This window comes from Mustela nivalis, assembly GCF_964662115.1.
Source record: "Mustela nivalis genome assembly, chromosome: 13".
Classification (NCBI taxonomy): Eukaryota; Metazoa; Chordata; class Mammalia; order Carnivora; family Mustelidae; genus Mustela; species Mustela nivalis.
The window spans coordinates 10,440,191-10,462,332 of record NC_139032.1 but is presented as its reverse complement, the minus strand read 5'-3'; the positions used below and the strand labels follow the sequence as shown (position 1 = coordinate 10,462,332).

The following is a 22,142-nucleotide window of genomic DNA, read 5'->3' as shown; positions in this document are numbered from 1 at the left end:
ACAGGGGCGCCTGGGTGGCTCAGGCGGTGAAGCATCTGCCTTTGGCTCAGGTCATGATCCCAGGGTCCTGGGATCAAGTCCTGTGTCGGACTCCATGCTCAGGAGTCTGCTTCTCCCTCTGCTGCTGCCCCTCCCCTTGTGCGTGCTCTCTCTCACTCTCCCGCTCAAATAAATCAATACAATCTTGTAAAAAAATAATAAAAAATAGTAAAAACCACACAGGACAATTTCTAAATCCAGAAAGATCAACAGTGTCGTGAGCAAACAGGCCTCTACTTCAGGCCTTGGGTTGTCCATCTTCTGTCTGGAAATTAGTTCCGGGGGCTGCTAAGGACCCAAGGGAAATGAACTTCAAAAGTTCTGATAGTTCTGTATTTCATCCCACAGCATTTAAACCAAAACGAGGCTGTTTCAGTTCATCACCTACTGGTTTGATTTCCAGACAGCTGACACCTGGAGATACACACAAGTATCATTTCCCTGAAGACTTTTAAAAATATAACATAATGTAGACCCTGAGGGCCCGAGGGTAGCCCCAGCCACTCTCACCCAAGCCCAGTAATAAGTGATAACGAAAGCAGACTTATTTGAGAGAGAAATACTTATTTTAAAGTAAAAACGTGCCTTACAAGTCAAACCTCCTTGCCCCAAAGACAAAATAAATGCCTTAAGCCCCCAAATCAAGTATCTGCATTTTTACTGGCTAGACCGTTCTCTTTGAAAAATCCTGTCAGCAGCGGTGACCTTTCCAATTCAATCATGATTACCTGTCTTCCTCTACTGAGCCGGTGCCAGGCTTTAAAACTTTATTTTGGTAAAGGCTACGCAACATAGGGCTACCATTTAAGCCGTGGGTAAGCGTACAGCTCTGTGGGATGCAGGTATTCACGCCGCGTTCAGCCACCACTACCATCTGCCTCACATTTATTTACTGTGTTGATCTCCCCACCCCCAAACACAATAAAACTGGAGGCAACACGCGTGGTTAACTGGGTGTTTTCCAAATATGGTGTCAAAATGGCAGAAGTCTCCAAAGTTCTCCGGAGGGAAACTAAGTCAAAGTCATCACAAGGGAAGAGCTAATAACTGAGCTCAGATATGAGGCCCCCAGCCCGTCTTTGAAACTGGGGGGAGCAACCACCTGGCACCAGCTGCTGCTTCCACGACACCCTCTTTGTCTGAACCCATGCAGACGCTGCTCCGTGAGCACCGCACTCTTTCCTGCTGAATCTCAAAGTCTGTCTTCACACCATTTTCCAGGCATTACCGTGACTAATTACAAGTGGCCCATAGGACAGAACCTACTGCCCAGCTCCACGTAAAAAAAAAAAAAATGCAAGCCACCTGAGGCCAAAGAAAGTAGCCACAACTGGCACTGCTTCTGGGTCCACTAAAGGTCCAGCGTGGACACATATGCATGTGAAGGTATGAAAGCCTTCAACCAGGAGATACCGCTCGGCAGGCTCTTTAGCAAGTGGAAATGTTCTTACCTGGGCAGGAAGACGCTTTCCACTACGTAAAAGTCTTGCATGAGGACATCTCTATCGGGCTTGGAAGTGAGATTCCCCACTGTGTATCCTATTCCCAGCTGAATAGCACCTTTGATAGCAGATGATGCAGTCTGCAAAGAAAACAAAGGTCAGGGTTAACCTCCACAGTCTCATTCAGGGTCACAAGCAGCAATACCAGGAGAATGAGGTCAGATGTTCTTTCTTGTCCCTAAGCAACGTGGAAGCTGGGTTTGGAAAGATAGGATGCTTCTTTTGATGCTTAGCCTAATTAACTGCAAACATTGAGGACCCTTTTTTTTTTTTTAAGATTTTAGTTATTTATTTGACAGAGATCACAAGTAGGCAGAGAGGCAGGCAGAGAGAGGAGGGAAGCAGGCTCCCTGCTGAGCAGAGAGCCCAATGCGGGGCTTGATCCCAGGACCCAGAGATCATGACCCGAGCTGAAGGCAGAGGCCCAACCCACTGAGCCACCCAGGCGCCCCAAGAACCCTTCTTGATACCAAATTATTTTTATGGTAATGTTTCCTACAGATATTTCTAAGGTCAGATTACAGTCCTAAATCCCCACCTCCCTTTTAGTAAGAACTTAGACATTTGTTAGGGCACTTTCAATCCATAGCATTATAATTTCTGCCAAAATAGATATGCTACAGTCACATTTTTAAAAAAAAAAAATCTGAAGTTCTATAACACACCGCTGAGTCAGGAAGAGTATTGTATCTTCATAACAAATGAGAGAACAAAGAGTAGTCTGAGTCTGTGAATGGCTTACTGGTGTTGTCACAGATCCATCAGCAAAACTTCTACACTGATCTGTGATCAAACATGGAGCACTGGAATGCCAGTATTTCCAATGTACCACTTTCCCAGCATCATTCCATAATTAAATTCACATAATATTAAATTGGGGAATATTGTGTGTACCTTTATGTGCATATATACATATACGTACATTTGTGTGTGTGCACAGTTTTAACCAACATAATAGGAGAAATAGCAGAATGACTCCATTTAGGCAAATGAGAAGGCATTCTTCAGCATGATTGTGAAAGTGTGGCCATTTCAGGCAAAGTCAACAAATGATGACTGAGGACCCAGCCCGGGGCTAGAGGTGGTTTGTTTGGGGTTCAGCTTTGGGTGACCAAGGATGACAGTGCTGTAGGAGAGGTCACCAATCTGGGAGGTGGGTGGGAAGGTTGTACAACATTAGCTTGGTTCTGCATCTCCTCTATGATCATGGAACAGCATCCCAACAGGTTTAGAAGGTCTGAGAGCCTCATGCATAGAGACAATTTTGAAGCCTTTAAGAATGGATTATCTCCATAATCAAGGAAATGTGGGGAGCAAGGATCAAACTCGAGGCCAACATCCATCAGTACTGACCAGCCTCTTGCACTACACAACTGGAAACAACCCTCTCCCCAAGGAGTCATCACTTGGTGGCTTGCTCACCCCACTGCAATTACATCGCCCCTCCTCTGAGGATAACTCCCCACCCTCCACCCAACAGGAGGAAGAAAAATGGCTTGTTTTTCCTTTCCCACATGCTCTTTACTTAAGATCCCAGGGCAGCAGGATGGCAAAAGACTTAGAACTCAAGCCTCTAGTGCAACTAGTGCTTCAAAAACAAAAAGTTTGCTATTTTAATTCTCCCTCTTAGCTCTGCAATGCCTCCAATTGGCATTGGTGACCTTTTGTACCAAGAGCTCTGACTTCTGAAGGCTGAAATGGATTTTCTTTATTTTAACCTCACATAAAAATTCAAAACGCCTTCCTTCCTCTAGCCATCACTCAGAGAAGTATGGCACAAGATACGACATCAGCCCTTTCCAGAGGACCCAACCCTCTGAAGTGTTCTGTTCCAGACCTATCAACAGAGTCATGTGCTTTCAAAGTGCTTGGTCCCTGCCACCGCCCACCCCCCTCGACTGTTCTCTGGAACTATCTGTATTTTTTTTTAATTTAAATTTGTTTTTTCAGTGTTCCAAGATTCATTATTTACACACCACACCCAGGGCTCCATGCAATACATGGAGTACACCACCATGCAATACATGGCTCCATGCAATTCACCACCAGGATCACCTAGTCCCCACCTCCCTCCTCTCCAAAACCCTCACTTTGTTTCTCAGAGTCCAAGAATACTTCATCTAGCAAGGCTGACATTCAAAATGGAAGGAGAGATAAAGAGCTTCCAAGACCAGATAGGTTTAAAAGAGTATGTCACCACCAAGCTGGCACTACAAGAAATATTAAGGGGGGGCTCTATAAAAGAAGAAAGAACCCAAGAATGACATAGAACAGAAATTTACAGAGACAATCTATAGAAACAAGGACTTCACAGGCAACATGATGTCAATAAAAATGTATCTTTCAATAATCACTCTCAATGTGAATGGCCTAAATGCTCCCATAAAATGGCACAGGGTTGCAGATTGGACAAAATGACAGGACCCGTCCATATGCTGTCTACAAGAGACACATTTGGAACCTAAAGATACATCCAGACTGAAAGCGAAGGGAAGGAGAAGCATCCTTCATGCCACAGGCCTCAAAAAAAAGCTGGGGTAGCAATTCTCATATTAGATAAACTAGATTTTAAACATCATTCTTAAAGGGTCTATCCACCAAGAAGATCTAACAGTTGTAAATATTTATGTCCCCATATGGGAGCAGCCAATACATAAGCCAAATGTTAATCAAAATAAAGTCATATTGATATGAACGCATTAATTATAGGGGATCTTAACATGCCACTCTCAGTAACAGACAGATCATCTAAGCAGAAAATCAATAAAGAAACAAGAGCATTGAATGACACATTGGTCCAGAGGTATCTCACTGATAAATACAGAACATTCCACCCTAAAACAACAAAATACTCATTCTTCTCAAGCGTATATGGAACTTTCTCCAGAATAGACCATATCCTGGGTCACAAGTCAGGGCTCAAACGATACCAAAAGATTGAGATTATTCCCTGCATATTCTCAGATCACAATGCTTTGAAACTGGAGCTCAACCACAAGAAAAAGTTTGGAAGGAATTCAAATACTTGGAAGCTATGACCACCTAGCTGTTTGGATCAACCAGGAAATCAAAGAAGAACTTAAACAATTCATAGAGACCAATGAGAATGAAGACACATCAGTCTAAAACCTATGTGATATGGCAAAGACAGTCCTAAGGGGGAATTACATAGCCATCCAAGTCTCACTAAAAAAAAAAAAAAATTTAAAAATCCCAAATACATCAGCTCTTTATAACATAAAGAACTGCAAAAATCAACAACAAATTAAGCCAACCCCATGCACAAGAAGGTAAATAATCAAGATTAGAGCAGAGACTGAGGAGATAGAAACTAGAGTTACAGTAGAACACATCAACGAAACTAGAAGCTGGTTCTTGGGACGGGATCAGTAAGATCGATAAACCATTGGCCAAACTAATCCAAAAGAAAAGAGAGAGAACCCAAATTAATAAAATTATGAATGAAAGGGGAGAAATCACGACTAACACCAAGGAAATAGAAACAATCATCAGAAATTATTACCAACAGTTACATGCCAATAAGTAACCTAGAAGAAATGGATGCATTCCTGGAAACTTCCAAGACGGAAACAGGAAGGAACGGACAACCTGAATAGACCATTATCCAGCAATGAATTGAAGGAGTGATCAAATACCTCCCAAAAAACAAGAGCCCAGGACCTGACGGATTCCCTGGGGAATTCTACCAAACTTTCAAAGAAGAAATAATACCTATTCTCTTGAAACCGTTTCAAAAACAGAAACAGAAGGGAAACTTCCAGTCTCTTTCTATGAAGCCACCCTGATCCCCAAACCAGGCAAAGACCCCATCAAAAAGGAGAATTTCAGACCAAATGATGAACACGGATGCCAAGATTCTCAACAAGATCCTAGCTAATAGGCTCCAACAGCACATTAAAAAGATTATCCACCAAGATCAGGTAGGATTTATCCCTACGTTTCTACTTAACTCAGTCATCTAGCTCTCCCTGGGCTAGAACACCTGTCCTACAGATGGAGTACCCAATTCTCTGCCCGTTACCCTCCTCCCCGACCCCCAACAAGAGAAGGTGGCCAAAGCAGCAGGAGTCTACATCTGGTATTTTCGAACTTGAGAAAACATGAGAATCTCTGGGATACTTGTTACAACAGACGGAAGGCAAAACCACAGAAACCACAAAGAGCCCCAGTTGCCAGGGGTTGGGGGAAGGGTTGCCAGGGGTTGGGGAAAGAAACAGAGAGCACAGAGGGTTTTCAGGACAGGGAAAATACTCTGTATGACACTGTAACAATGGCTACATGTCATTATATATGGGTCTAGCCCCACAGAACACCCAGCATCAGAAGTGAACCATACAGGAAACCATGGACTCTGGGTAACTATGATGCGTCAATGCAAGTTCATCAACCATAGCAAATGCCCCACTGTGGTGGGGGATGGGCTATGCATGTTGTGGGGGGAGGGTCAGGGAGCACAAAGAAAACCTTTGTACCTTCTCAATGTTTCTGTTCACCTACAACTACTCTAAAACAAATGGTCTTGAAAAAAAAAAGTCAGTGGGCATTGCAAACCAAATTCAAAACCTAGAACAGACGGATGGGTTACATTTCCAGGCTCTTCTGATTCTAGAGATCTGGGGTGAAGCTCAAGAATTTGCCCTTGCTCTAAGGAGCACTGGAAAACTCTTCCTCTTATGGCATAAGATTAAATTTTGAGTTACTGAAGGAATAAGATTTTGGAAAGGGCCCCGTTGATGTCCGTTTCTGTTGAATCCCAAAACAGACTTGTGATCCTATTACCTTCCCTTCGGACTCCTTAAAATTCAAGAGCTCAGATGGGAGAAACTACAAGTTGTAAAATAAGCTAATATTTTTTGGATCAGCTCTTTGTGCCACACACTAGATAGACCACCATCACATTCACAAGCTACAGTACCCATGGCATGTACTTACAGTGTATTCAACTGAGTGGCAGACACTGTTCTAAGTGCTTTTGGTTACTTGAACTCTTTTATTCTCACAAGGACCCTATAAGCAGGTACTATAACCATCTCTATTTTACTGACTCAGGAAGGTTCAGTAACCTACAGTAGGTCACACAGCTAGAGAAGATGTGGGATTGGGACTCACACCTGGAAGCCACTAACGACATCGTGGCCTAAGACATCAAAATTTCTGAACTCCTATAATCCTTTCAAGGACCCAGAGAAGTACCAACAATCACATCCATCTCCCAGGTGGGGATTTAGGGCACAACAAGGTTAAGTGACTCGCCCCAGTCACATTGCTAGCGGGTGGTGTATCCTCGCTAGGAAGCCCATGTGGCTTCCGCAACTGCTTTTTGTTTTTTGTTTTTTGTTTTTTTTTCCAAAACGAGCCTAGAATCCAAGTCAGAAGTTCCCTTTCAAGTCTAGCTGTCTGACCTCAGCAAAGGAAGTAGCTCGGTGGGAGCCATTCCTTTTGATAGAATAGGGATAAAACAAGTTTATTTTGCTTCTAGTCCTACACAGCCACGAGGAAGCTGAGGCAAAGCTGTAAACCGCTTGGTAAACCAGTATAAAGGCTGGTTAATGTCACTTGTTAATGAAGTGCTCCCAGGGGACATGAGGCATGGTGACAGGCGGTGTTGGCGTGTTTTCTGACACAGCCATGCTTGGGCAAGTTATGAAACAAAAATGCTAGCTGGAGTGTCTCTGGTTAGCGGATGAATAAAGTGCAATGCTGAGGAAGGACCTTCTATGTACAGTGCTGGCAGGAGCTCTTTCCCTGCCCAGTCTGAGCCACAGCTCTTCTTCCTTCCGTGGGGACAGCCACCAAGAGACCAGTGAACTAGTAACAGGTGGACGGCTTCACAGACACCCAGCCTCTCCTGTCTTCTCAGTAAGACTTTGCGCACGTTCTAAAAGCACTGGGACGTGACCGTCTTTCCCTTCCAGCTCCAACGGGGACCTCTGACTCCTTCAAAACATACAGTTCTAGATTTCAGAACACAGCGAAACAGGCTATTTTTATTCCAGGACTTTGCATGGGCTAAGTGGCAGCAACACGTTGCCTGGAAACTAGGAAAACCTCTCAAGCATTTCATACTCCGAGAAAGAACCAGAGAACATCACAAAAAAGCAAACCGCTGACACCTAGTTCCATAGCCCCTCTTTCCTAACCCAAACCAGAGCACGGATAAGGGTAATACAAAGAGGAAAAATGAACGTGAGCTGGCGTTTGTGTAATGGGTTCTATTTTCCAAAGCACTATCTCTTAATGATCATGTTTGATCCTCACAGGCAGGATCAAATTGTTATGCGATCAAATATTGTTAGGCAGGTAGGGAGGGTTTATTTATAAAGCCCATTAAAAAAAAAAAGATTTTATTTATTTGACAGACAGAGATCACAAGCAGGCAGAGAGACGGGCAGAGAGGGGGAAGCAGCTTCCTGCTGAGCAGAGAGCCTGATGTGGGGCTCAATCCCAGGACCCTGGGATCATGACGTGAGCTGAAGGCAGAGGCTTTAACCCACTGAGCCACCCAGGCGCCCCTAAAGCCCATTTTATATGGGGGCACCTGGCGGCTCCGTGGGCTAAGCATCCGACTCTTGGTTTCGGTCCCATGTCGGGCTCTGCACTAGGATGGGAATCTGCTTGTCCCTCTCTCTCTGCTCCTCCCCCACACCTGTCCTGTCGCTCTCTGGAATAAATAAATAAAATCATTAAGAAAAATAAAGCTCGTTTCACAGATGAAGACACGGCAGTTCGGGGAGATTCACTGCACCTAAACGTCTCGGCAGGTGCGTGGAAGAGCCAGGAATGACCCTGTGTCCTCTGAGGCCCCTGGGTCAGCACTCCCCGCACATGGCTGCGTGTGCCTGAGTTTCTCCGCTGGAGACGGATCTGACCGAAGCTGGAAGTGCAGGCACCAGGAGCGCATCACGGTGACAGGAACAGCACAAGTGAACATCTACGGAAACCTACAGTCAGGGGAGTAGCGATTCCAACAACAGTAAGATTTAAAGGAAATGACACTGGCTACAGGATATAGCTTTCTTCAGCACATTGTCTAAGAAACCCGATCACTTAATGGGCCACCTGATGTCATCGGCTTGAAGAGGAAGTATGAAAACATTTCATGTCCGCAGCATTTTTCCCTCCAACGCATTCTGATGAACTAATTATGGGATTAGAGCCAACAGAGATGAGGCCACAGTGATTTTTATCTGAAGGACAGATCTCATGGTGTCACCACCTTGCCTGAAATCCTTAATGGGGTTCCTGGTGTCCTCACTGCAGGGTTGAGTCCAAATCCTTTAGCTTGACCCGGAAGCCGTCTGATAGCATATTCCTTCCTGAGCTCCACGGACCTCCTGCATCCTGATATAAAAAGAGATCCCCACCCCCATCCCCAACACCGACACACACACACACACACACACACACACACACACTCTCTCTCTCTCTCTCTCTCTCTCTGTCTCTGTCTCTCCTCTGACCAAGCTGACCTTCCAGGTCTGTGAACCCCTAACAACCACATAAGACATTTTCTACTTGTGTGCATTTTTCCCAAGGAAGGGGTCCAACACACTCTCTTTTTTTCAGAATGTCTGTTTTTCCAAAACCACACACAGATCTAGAGTCTAATTCTGAATTAGAGATGTTCACAGACAAGGTGCCTTACATTAAGCCATAAACACCCCGTTCCATAACACCCCTTCATCGTGAGAAGAGGCAATTCCTGTCCAACAATTCTTGTCCCCGACCCTAAGTCCAGGGTACTGCCCCGCCCCCACCCCAGTGCTGTCTCTGAACCTATACTCAACGACAGAGGCCTAAGACTCTTCTTTGTGCCGGTGATATAACTAAGGGAAAAGAAAGATAGCATGACACGGGTCCTGGACTACAGACATGGGGAAGTCTGTAGGTGGGCAACGCAAAGCCTTCTGAGACGCAGTGGGGCCACCTCTCACCTCCAGATTACTCAAACACTCTCTCCATCCCCTCTTTCTGTCCGTTTCCTACGGCCGCCGCAGCAAAGGAAGTCCAGGGGAGTCTCCCCTCTCCAAAGATCGGTAACTGGATGGTACGCGCCAAGTCCCATTTCCATGTAAGCGACCCACGTACGTGGTCTAGGGACCAGGGTGGAGCCGACTGTGAAGGCCCCGTTATTCTGCAGATCATTCTCTGTTACTTCAAGCCTGACTCTGGCATTTTCTCTGCAGATGCCACAGGCAAAGACAGAAGCTCCCTCAGAACTCCATTCAGTCAGATGCTGTTCCTCCACTTGACAAAGGTCTGAGAATTTCCTGTCCCCAAGCAACGGGACACGGGCAGAGACCCGAAAGGTGAGAACGTCCAGTCCGCAGGCTGGCTGGGGGCCCCGCGTGGGCCAGGTGCTCTCCTACATGTGGGGGACACACGAGTAGCCTGGCCAGAGTCCTAGCCCTCAAGGGACTGAGACTCCTGTGAGGAGGTCCGGGGAACGGATTCAGGGACTCGAAAGCAGACCATCGGCGTACACCGCAGTGGGCCGCAGGGAAGGTGCCAGAACTAGAGGCTGGAAAGACACAGTGGCCCCAGATCTGGGACCTACAGGCCATGCTAAGGGTTTCTCTGTTTTGATAAGGAAACAGCATCCTAATTTGGAAAGGATTGTTCCAGCTGCCCAGCGGAGGGAAAGGAGTTGGGGGACTATTATCCTGGTTCACGGAGATGAAAAGATAGACAAGATGAATGGGAGAGGTGTTAGGAGGAGTTAGGACTTCTCAGGAGCCAGAAACCAGGGTGAGCAAAGTACTGCAAAGTCGTGGTGTTTCTCTGCAAGAGCAGAGAGGACAGAGGTTGCTCGGCTGACGTGAGGAGGCTGAGATGGAACATTTTTCTTGGGGAAGCTCAAGGCTTCCATCCGGGATGCCAACAAGACTCCAGTCAGCGATGTTAAGATACAAGTCCGGAGCTTAGAATAGAGGTTTGGGCTGAAAATTGGAATCTGAGTGTTTCTGGCATATAAAGGTTATTGAAAACCAAGGAGCCAGATGAGTTCTAGAAGGATCCTGAGCCTGGTGAAGCATTTAGGGACTAGACAGGAAGCAGAACCTTTGGTGGTGACGTAGGAATGACCGCAGAAGTAGAAAGAACATCAGGAAAACATGGCGTTAGAGAAACCGAGAAAAGAGAATTTGAAGGAGTGACAAAAATCCCAACCAAGTGGCTGATAGGAATGTTACAACTTGCTGGGACATCAAAAACTGTGGGTTAAAGTCTCTGTTCTTTTGTCTCTCGTATCACTGATTCCTAAGTAAGTCCAAGTCCGGATCTTGAACGCTTGACACAATTAATTGATAAACTCCAGTCAGATTATGTCATCCTCTAAACCATATTTTTAAAAGGTGCTTTTAACTTTGAAAAATAAAATGTTAGCTTAAAAAGGCAAGGTACAAAATACATAGAATGAAATTTGACAATGACTGCATATGCGCCCCCAGAGGAAAACAGGACAGGAAGGAAATATATCGAACAGTATGATTATTTCTGGGTGGTGGAATGCTAGGTGATTTGTACTTTTAAGCCTTATTCTTCTTGAATTTTCTAAGTTTTCTGTTACATGTAGGAAAAGAAATGTCCTTCAATCAAGATACTGTTACTATGTTTATAAATACATTTAAAGGGATGAATTTAAATATCTACATATATACACACACACATTCATGGTTGGAATCTGCTCATTCTTTAAATCTCATTTTGTTCAGGTCAAGGTCTCACTGCTAGAAACCTATGTAACTGCTACACTCTCATGAAACGTAATCAAAATCAACTTTATTTTTGTCTCCCATTGTCTCTCTAAATTTATTCTGGGGCTAGATCTTCCCCTGACCTAGGAGGAAATTTAGGGCAGGTCTAGGACCCTTCTAGGGACTCCCAGAATCAAAGGTCCTCTGTTTCACAGTGCACCTTCTTCTCCTTTTTTTTTTTTTTTAAAGATTTTATTTATTTGAAAGAGATCACAAGTAGGCGGAGAGGCAGGCAGAGAGAGAGAGAGAGAGAGAGAGAGAGAGGAGGAAGCGGGCTCCCCGCTGAGCAGAGAGCCCGATGTGGGGCTCGATCCCAGGACCCCAGGATCATGATCTGAGCTGAAGACAGGCCTAAACCCACGAAGCCACCCAGGCTCCCCTCACAGTGCACCTTCTAACCACTGTTCTCTCCGTGCAGTCTCTGTTTACAAGGCAGCTAGACACGGTGACTCGCTTCTCCCAGTAGGTGTGGTTTTATAAATGACTTTTGCGGTATTCTGTTACTTTTCCTGTTGGAAACCACTTTTCTGATATAATTTCTGCAGCCTTCTACATTTTTGAGAATAAGAACACTGGAGATATTGACTAAGAATAATCACGTCCTCCCCTGTGCCTACACAGACCTTCCAGGTGGTAAAATGACCTCTTAACAAGGTCATTTTGACATAGTGGGCACTAAACAACCTTGTCAGATGCCCAAGGCAGATTCGTTTTGTATTTAATTTTCTATTATTACTAAGCAGCCTTTTAAGAGAATCCTTGTGTATCCATGGGTCGGGAGGAAGGTTTGATTCTCGAAATGTGATGGAAAAGGCAAGGTGTTTCATGTTCCATGGTTTCTTTCAAATAATCTCTACCTTATTTATATGGTTGGCAGTGAAGCATTCTCTTGTTGGAATGGAAAAGCATATTAAGCAAACACTTCTCATCAACAGAAAAATACTGTACTCTTAAGGTATTCAGCAGTGGTAAATTACAAGCACTTAATTGCCCTTAAAGAGATATGCCACCAACTGCAGATGAAATTTCTGATTTAGCAGAGAACAGCATTATGAATGCTGCCGAAGTAATCCTTCCAAAACATTACAGTGGACACTGAGATATTCATCGTCAGTGTGACCCAGGAGCATGACCTTAACATATATACACACTATGGAACAAAGTTTCATTTGTTTGTAAATTCGAATAAAAATATTATTGGGGTGCCTGGGTGGCTCAGTCGGTTAAGCAGCCAGCACCCGATTTCAGCTGAGATGGTGACCTGAGGGTCGTGAGATCGAGCCCCGTGTTAGGCTCCGTGCTCAGCAGGGAAACCGCTTTTTCTCTTCCTCTGCACCTCCCCTGCTTTTGTGCTCTCTCTAAAATAAATAAATAAACGAATTTTTAAAGACATATTTATTTGATACAAATACATGTTTTGACTCAAAAGCTAGAAATAAAAAGGGATTCACTTCTCACCTGCCTGGAACCAACAGAAACCAAGTTCCACCCGGTCTTAGAGGATTCTGATTCCTGTGAGGGAGCTGTTGATTTTAAAGGTGAAATGCTACATCGGTGCCCAGCCCTGCTTTGGGGGGAACAACACAGAGCTAATGGAGGGTGACATTAATTGTCTGCAGTACCTATCTGCCCTTCTTACTGAGCAGCTATTCTCAATGAGGGCTGATTTTGTCCCTTACAGGACATCTGCCACTGTCCAGAGACAACTTTGGTGGTTATAACTGGGGAGGGCCACTGACATCTTTTGGACAGAAGCCAGGGATGCTGCTAATACCCTACAATGCACAGCAAAGCCCCATCAACAAAGAATCATCCATCCCCAAACATCAACAGTGCCTGATGTTAAGAAACCCTATGACACATTAACAGACACTTTAGCTGGGTACTTTGCCTGCTTCTCTTGCAGCTAAGTATAGTCACGTGACCAATTTAAGGCCCATGTGCTGTGCAAGGAAATGATGGGTCCCGCTCCCAGGTCATGGGGTTAAGAGGCTGGGGATGTGATGGCTGGAGATGAAGGAGCCCTCCTGGATCCCATCTAGAAGCTGAAGGTTGAGGACGACAGCAAAACAAGACAGAAACCGGGACCCCTGATGACTTCGCAGAGCAAGTCAATCACCCTCTATTGCTACGCGTGTGTGAAACACACTTTGCCATACTGGAAGCTACAGTTACCACAGTTCTTGCTTTGGTCCATCATGGAACTTGCGTTCCCAGTGCCTGTGAACTCAGGAGCAAATATTCTTTACCTGAAAAGTGATACAGACTCCAAAAGGTCTCAAAGTGAAAGAGAAATGTCTACATGGCACTGCTAAATTAAAAAGAAACTGTAACCCATGCCCGTTGAGAACAAGTCAAATAACAACTACAGAAAGTAAAACAGGGAGCCTGCGACCCCGAGGCCGAGGGGCCAACCATGGCCAAAAACCTTGCCCAGATCATCAGGATCTGGGTGTGCAGGTGGTGGGCACTCTGCCTGGGTCCTGCGAGAGGAGATTACAGAACTACAAGGTGAAGGGTAACTCTGAAGATGGCTTCTTCTACCTGTGGTCAAAGGCGGTCCACGACAGGGAGCACCTGCGGAGGAGCTCAGAAACCAGGTCCAGGATGACAGAGAGAGGAGCACAGAGAAGTCAGCGGATGCCCCCAAATGTGATGGGTCAGCTCCTCCCACCACACCCCACCTGCCACCTCCAATGTGAGCTTGGTAATACATGTCTTTTCTGCATTTTGATCTTTAAAAAAAAAGGGATTTTGATTGGGATGGCATTGAAAGTATAGATTGCTCTGGGCAGCAGAGACATTCAAAATCCTAGAGGAGAACATAGGCAGTAACCCCTTTGACATCAGCCACAGCAACTTCTTTCAAGACTTGTCTCCTAAGGCAAGGGAAACAAAAGCAAAAATGAACTTTTGGGACTTCATCAAGATCTGCACAGCAAAGGAAACAGTCAACAAAACAAAGAGGCAACCCACGGAATGGGAGAAGATATTTGCAAATGACACTATGTAGGGCTGATATCCAAGATCTATAAAGAACTCCTCAAACTCAACACCCAAAAAAACAGATAATCATGTCAAAAAATGGGCAGAAGACATGAAAAGACACTTCTCCAAAGAAGACATACAAATGGCTGACAGACACATGAAAAAATGTCCATCATCATCAGCCATCAGGGAGATTCGAATCAAAACCACATTGAGATACCACCTGACACCGGTTAGAATGGTCAAAATTAACAAGACAGTAAACAACGTGTGTTGGAGAGGATGTGGAGAAAGGGGAACCCTCTTACACTGTTGGTGGGAATGTAAGCTGGTGCAGCCTCTTTGGAAAATAGTGTGGAGATTCCTTAAGAAATTAAAAATAGAGCTTCCCTATGACCCTGCAATTGCACTACTGGTATTTACCCTGAAGATACAGATATAGTGAAAAGAAGGGCCATCACAGTGAGGAAGTGACAAAGCTGGCCCTTACAGGCAAGTCCATGTTCACAACTGTCAGAGCCAATGTCATCACTGGACACAGCAATACACAGACGCCAATTCTGCCAGTTGATTTAGCACAGGCCCCGCTTAAATTCTGTGGCTGGTCTAACTACCACAGAATTCACTTGGCTTCATGGGACTATTCGCAGCCCAAACCAAGCCAACTTCTATTCCTTTGTGTTCTCCATTGACCGGCAAACCCATGGTTTGCCCAGAGGTGTGGAAGTGGGTCAGGGCCAAGCCTCACCCCTAGAGAGTCCCCGGCAGATATTTTTAGAGAACCCCGCCAGGTCAGATGCACAGAAACATGTAGCTTGGCACTAAGCTGAGAGGCATCCTAGGTGGGACCAGAGTGGAAGGGTTTCAGTACAATGTCGCCATTTTGGAATCTTTACAAAAGGCATGAGCATTCAGGCTGGTCTACTGGCTTTAGCTACGACAGGTGCAGCACAGGCAACCAAGCCCTCCCCACCAGAGGACCCACCAAAGGACACCCTTCAGTGCTGTCGCTCTCTTAGCCATCCTTGCTGGACTTACATTATTCCCACCTATTTGAGAAGCCACTACCCGTAGCCCTGCCCCTGGCCTCCTGTCCCCCCAAAGCTCTTGCTGTGTAAGAAGACAGATGGACAGACAGACAGGCACACGCGCGTGCGCATACACACACACACACACACACACACACACACACACACACACAGCTGTTGTTGCTATTTTAAGGATTGGGGGGAGGGCTACTTAAAACTCCTTCAAGGAAGCTAAAGGCTTGTAGGAGAACTCATTGTACTTCCGCAAACCCAGGCCGCAAATAAGATCTTATCTCTCTTTCATGACCTACACCAAGACCTCGCCAAACGTTCCTCTTCCCTCCACCCGGCGATCTCTGCAGTTATAGAAAGAAGATTGTATTTAGCTGAGAAGGAGAAATAACCCAGTGCCTGGCTCTGACAGTGTGGGCAGAACCCTTGGTTACTATTCTGCAGTTAATTAATTCCGACATGCATTCTTTGACGTCGTAACACAGGAAGGCTTGACTGCTACCCATTTGCCCCCGTAAGAAGAAACAAAGCCAGAAACGAAACTTCTTACGGGGGCAGGGATCCCTGCATTTATTTATTTATTTTCCCCATGTGTGTTAAGATTTGTAAGAGTCCTTTCACTTTTTAAAATAGTGAAGTTTCTTAATCTTTGCAAAAAAAAAAATAGATAAAATGTGGGAAATGCCTCATGATACAGAAGCAGGCCTAAAAGAAAGAAAACTAGCTTGCTTTCTCCCTTCAAGGGTCCCTCACTTTGGTTTTTCTTCTTTGTAGTTTAACTTTCAAGATAAACTCTGTACATGGGCCAGGGGGAATTTTGTAAGTACACACATCTCCCGTCTATCCTGTAACAGATGACAGCATAATCTACACAGAACATAGATCCTACACGTGTCAGAGGAATCAACAACATCTATGAAAGACAGATACATACATGCATATATATTTGTATTGGAATAAATAATATTTATGTAACAGGCAAAGCTCAGGGATCTAAGATATGGAAAGGAGAAAGGGGAAAGCTGTGATGGCCGCATGTGACAGAACCCTGCAGACAACGGAAGTCATTTTACAACCCAAAGCTACCGTGATTTCTCCAGACAGACAATGAAAAGCATCATTTGCTAGCGACGTGTTGTTTGCCAATCTTCAACTGCTTTTCTCCATGCAGGCCCTAAATGCGTCTCGCAGGCTAGAACGTGGTGACGGATGCTGGTAAAAGGATTTAAAAAAAGTGGGGGGAGGAATCTCTCTTTAAATTCCTATCATCAAGCTGTCCCCTCCGAGTGGCAAGTGAAGCCATCCCTCTTTTCACAATGAACGTCTGTGAAATGCTCATCACAGTAGTTATTAACCGTATTATTACTACTGGCTCAGTAGTTCCGCCCTTATTTCTGGAAAGCCGTAGAAAAACAACATCAAGAGAATTTGAAACAAAAAGATCTGAAATGTTATTGCCAGTATTTATCTGAAGGGGTTTTACAATTTGGAATTGAGGTCTTTCCTTAATACTGAAAGATTGCTTTTTAGTATTTAACGCTTCTAATACGGTAATTTCTTCAGTGAGCTACAGTTCTGTAATACTGTCTTAAATTCAGCGGTAACTGTTTAAAGAGCTTATTATGTGCCAGGTCAAGTTATCTGTGGCACTGATTTCTCACCTTAACACCATTACCTCCATTTTACAGAAGAATAAAGTTCGGAAAGATTATACATCTGAAAGGTAAATCCTATATTATTTTTCACAGGAAGACTCTACACTAAAAGTATCCTACGGACTGAGGCATCAGAGGCTATTTACGTATTTTTCAAGAATCTCCATTACCAGGTTAAAGCACTGAAAACAGGGAATCATTTTAAATACGATGTTCACTTTCAAGTCTGGATTAAACACTCCTTGCCCACATAGCCTCTGTGCTTCAGCACCCAGGAGGACCTCAAGAGGTGATTTCCTCTCTCCACGCTCTCTCGGAACCATGGAATGTGGTTTCTAAAACCCTGCACCTTGGAACCCTGTGTATCGGGAAAGCCAGCCCAGAAACCCCAGCCACGTGAGGTGCGCGGGAGTCTCGCACGTGCCTGCGGCTCTGCACCCCCCACCCGACGGCTGTTCTCCCCTTGCCTGCACCTCTTCACAATGGCCTTTCAGATCACTGTGCTTTCTCTGCTTCGGCCCTTCTGCCAGGAAAGCTCCTTAGGTCTTTGGGATAGAAGCACTCTCAGAACCCAGCCGGACATCCAGCTCTAAATGGGGACAGAAGAGTCCCTGGCCAGGGAGTTGCAGGTCCCCGAGGTGAAGTGATGGGTTTGCGGGGGGCGGGGTAGTGCCCGCAGGACCTCCCCCAGCAGCCCTGGGGGGCCCTGCCGGCCTCGCCTGCTTCTGCATTCACTGCAGCTCTGGAGCCCGGACAAGCTTCTCCCAGCTTCACTGTCCCACCATCTCACGGCCTGGGGCTCCCTCCCTCCACTCGCCACTAGTGCTGGAGGCTGGGGCTGCAAGACAGGGGACCTGGCCGGACACCCGTGAAAAGACACTTAACTGGAGCGCTTAGCTCTGCCACCAACCAGCTTTCTGACGAACCGTAGAAAAGGACCTAAAAAAACATTCGAAGACAACGACTCTTGCCCTGATTTCCTCAGGCCTGCCGTGGTATTTGGCAAACACAGACAGACATCTGGCATCAGGAAGGAGGCAGAAAAATCTAAGTCTGGGGTCCCTTCTGCTGTCAAGGGGCTGTGAGGAAGCTACTTCGAGAAAGCTCCATGGCATCGCCGGGTCTCCGTCCCCTCCCCTACAAATGAAGGCATTTGACTAGATGATTGCCAAGATTTCTTCCACGTGTAAAATTCTGTTAAGTCAGACTTTCTAAGCTATCTTCCCCTTATACATGGTCACCAAGCAGAAGTCACTTGCGTGGTGAAGTTTAACCTATTGCATTCCAACATGATCTCTGTTTTTGTTTTTGTTTTTTTCCCAGTTATAGTGGCTCCATGAAAAAGCACACGCAAAAGTAACTGCGTTTTGCCTGCTTTGGATTACAACTCTGAGAGTAAGACTGATACGGAGAAATGTGAACCATCATTTCTCACAAGGGAAGCGGAAGCAACCTTTGATTCACCCACGTGCAATTTCCAGACAAGCCAGCTGGGTAGCAACCAGAGGCCTGCTTATGTCTGCCTCGTCCCTTTCTCTTAAACTTTGGAAGAACCCGATGAAGCTGATTCTGATGTTATCTGTGGTCAAAAGCGCTGGTGTCAGAGATATCCACTGACAAGTACCTAGTTGAGGATTCTTCCCATCAGAGCTCACCACCAGCCTCCAACCCCTTTCCGGACTGTCAGAGGATGGGACTATTCTTAGCCACTTTCTTCCAACCTCTAGACTTGACGCCAACACACGAGTCTTCCGGTGGCCCAGCCCGGCATGCGCCCGTGATGGCCCCCGCTGGTAAATGACCAGCCCGGACAGGACAAGTGGAAGTGCCTGACCCACAGGCCATTGCTCAATGGAAGGGGGCTTCCTTCCCCCTTCCTAGTAACAGTTAGAGGAAACTGGGGTGGGTCCTGCTGCCCTTACCCCACACTCTCCGGTGACATCATCGTGTCCACCAACGAACTGCCTGCCTTGCTCCGTACTTAACTTGGTATTGCCTGAACGACTGAGCAGAAGACAGTGGATGGGTACAGACCATCCCAACACTGAGATTCTATGAGGCTTTGGAGGGATCACCTCTGAGCTGATGGGTACCCCTCTAGAGGCCCTGCAGCAGCCAACTTTCAGGGTACCTGTAAGCAAATTTCTAGAAATGTCTGTAGTGTGTTCTCTTACAAGTTCCATGGTTCCATGAGTCCCTGTACAAAAAAGGCCTGGGTGATTCCACACCTCTAGCCTCTGTTCTTTCAGGACTACTACGACAGGGTCTGTCCCTGGGCACCACCACTTCACCTCTCTCCCAGCACCAGTATCTTTGGTTTTGTTTTCTCCTAAATTCGATCGGCCGACACATAGTACAACATTAGTTTCAGATGCAGTGGTTAGTAATTCATCAGCTGCATATAACGCCCCGTGCTCATCACATCACGTGCCTCCTTAAGGCCCATCACCCAGTTACCCCGTCCCCCGACCCATCTTCCCTCCAGCAACTGTTTGTTTCCTATAGTTATGAGTCTTTCATGGTGTTTCTCCTTCTCTGATTTCTTCCCCTTTAGTTTTCCCTCCCTTCCCCTATGATCCTCTGTGCTGTTTTTATATTCCAAATGAGTAAACTCTATGATAATTGTCTTTGTCTGACTTATGTCGCTCAGCAGAGTACCCTCCAGTCCCATCCACATCAGTGTAAGTGGTGGGTATTCACTCCTTCTGATGGCTGAGGACTATTCCATTGTATACATGGACCATATCTTCTTCATCCATTCGTCTGTCAATGGACAGCCTGGCTCTCTCCACAGTTTGGCTACGGTGGTCACTGCTGCTGTGAACACCGGGGGGCAGGTGACCCCTTGGAACACGCTTTGTATCTTTAGGGTAAATACCTAGTGGTCCCAGCACTGGTATCCGATAGCACTTGGCTTTAGGCCACTGGAGGGTTGATTAGAAAAAGCCTGGCTTGTGAAACAGACGTACGTGGTACAGTGTATGGCTTGTGGGAAATTTCTCCAGTCTGTCTGGGTAAACGAATAGCCTTTCCCAGAGGGCACTGTCTCACCGTGACCTGAAGTGAGTGAAAGCAGTCCAGTCTCTTCCATCAACCACCACAGACTAGGGCCACCGGATGGACAGGCAGGTGCGGTCCTGGTGCCCCGCCCCACAGCTGCTCAGGCTTACAGGTTTCCTCGGAGAAGGGGGTGTTATTTTCAGGGGAGGGAAACCATCTGCCGTCAGGACCACAACATATGCATTTATTGGAAATACCTTTGTCTCTCTCCCATGATTTAATTTGTTTGGAATTTAACCACCTGACAATAGGGAAAAACCCCAAACAATATGGAAATTTTCTTTCATAGATTGAAAAAGGAACAAGGAAATGCTAATCATTCTCACTACGCTGACTGTGAGTAGAACGCAGTACACTGGCAGGGATCTAGCAGCCCCTAGCCATCTCTTCCCACCCTGGCCCCTCTTCATTTTCAAGTATTTGTGGCCATAAGGGCCTTTGCCATGGTTTGGCCACACTGGGGCCCACTTCCTCACCCACCACTGGGTTCCCTGAATGGGGCTGTTTTGGTCCAGCTTTGTCTTGACATTCATAAGCGTCTCCTGTAATTCTGTGTTTGGTTATGCAAACTCTAGCATGACCCCAAAGAGAAACAAAACCCCCGAATCCTCAACCACAGAATCCACACATGCCAAAGGTAGAGGGAAGCTGGTTTTTTAAATTCCCATCACTGAGAACAGAAGCTTGAGAGACGGGGCAATTCTGCACCTGTGGGGCCAACTGATGCCCTTAGCCCAGTGGACTACGGAAGTGTCCCCAGGCCACATACTCTTCTGAGAAGTTTACTCCACAAGCTGAGCAGTTTCTATATTAATCAACTCCCTAGCCAAGTAACAGATAAGTCATAGACTCCCTTAGGCCATGGTTTCTCAACCTTGGCACCAACTGACATTTCATTTATTTAAGGATTTTATTTATTTATTTGACACAAAACCAAGAGAGCACAAGTGCGGTGGGAGGGGCAGAGGGAGAGGGAGAAGCAGGCTCCTCACTGAGCATGGAGCCCCATGAGGGGGTCGATCCCAGGACCCTCAGATCATGACCTGAGCCGAAGTCAGATGGCTTCACCAAGGCTCCCCAGGTGCCCCACCACGGACATCTGAGACTGGATAAGTCTTTGCTGTGTACATGGGAGGCTGTCCTGGGCCTTGTAGGATGTTTAGCAGCATCGATGGCCTCCACCCACCAAATACCACTAGCATCACTTTTTCCAAATAGGTAATCACAAGTATGTCCATACTGCCTGCTCCCTAAATGCTGAGAGGGTGGGGCCGGGAGCCACATTAGCCCTGGTTGGAAACCCCAACTTCATCGAAGTACAAAACCCTCATCATATGCACCAACATAAATCACCCTTATGTACGGTGAATGTGTGTTGCTGCAGATATGCTATTCATGTCCTTGGGATGCTCTGTGTTTTAGGTTGATCAAGAACTGTGCCTTAAAACTTCACAGTTTTCACTCACATTTTGTTTCATCAAGACAAGTGCAAAACACTAGTACGGAAGTGATTTAAAAATGAAAAAACAAGTGGTGTTTGGGTGGCTCAGGCGGTTACGCGACTGACTCTTTATTTCGGCTCAGGTCACGATCTCAGGGTCCTGAGACCGAGCCCTGCATCAGGCTCCGCACAGAGCACGGACTCCGCTTGTCCCTCTCCCTCTGTTCCACACCCCCCCCCCCGAGTCTCTCTCTCTCTCTCTCTAAAATAAGTCAAATGAAAAAACAACAATTAAAAAAAAGTGATGATGGAGAACCAGGACAGGAAGATGTACCCTGTTCACCCTCGTCCTGATCCTGGTCCTCAGAAAGGCAGCTGGTGTCGCGTGTGTACACACACGCCTGTCCACGCTCTCTGCCTTCCACGTGGCCATGCCCACGTCCTCACAAACCCAGGGGCTACACAGCAGATGACATTCTGGTTCTCAGGGGCCGACCACACAGTTGTGTGCTTTAGTCCCCTGCGCCTGAGAAATGCCCAAGTGGAAACTGACACAAAGGGCATCTCTGGGGGCAGGTGGCTTGGTCTGGCCACCCTGCACACCTGTCCAAGGCGCCACAGAAGAGTGCAGCGCACAGACC

At 46.2% G+C, this 22,142-nt stretch overlaps 1 protein-coding gene across 7 annotated transcripts in view; it reads right to left on the bottom strand.

Annotated features, from left to right (window-relative positions):
• The window catches only part of PIP5K1B (phosphatidylinositol-4-phosphate 5-kinase type 1 beta), a 293,599-nt gene that overhangs the window by 129,547 nt on the left and 141,910 nt on the right, over positions 1–22,142 (bottom strand). For 6 of the 7 annotated variants that reach the window (XM_082696658.1, XM_082696655.1, XM_082696656.1 and 3 more), the window contains one exon: positions 1,491–1,621. In XM_082696658.1, the coding sequence (XP_082552784.1) occupies positions 1,491–1,621 (131 nt within the window). Of the gene's footprint in view, positions 1–1,490; positions 1,622–15,644; positions 15,809–22,142 lie in introns of those variants that run through there. The other variant, XM_082696660.1, reaches the window with a different exon arrangement.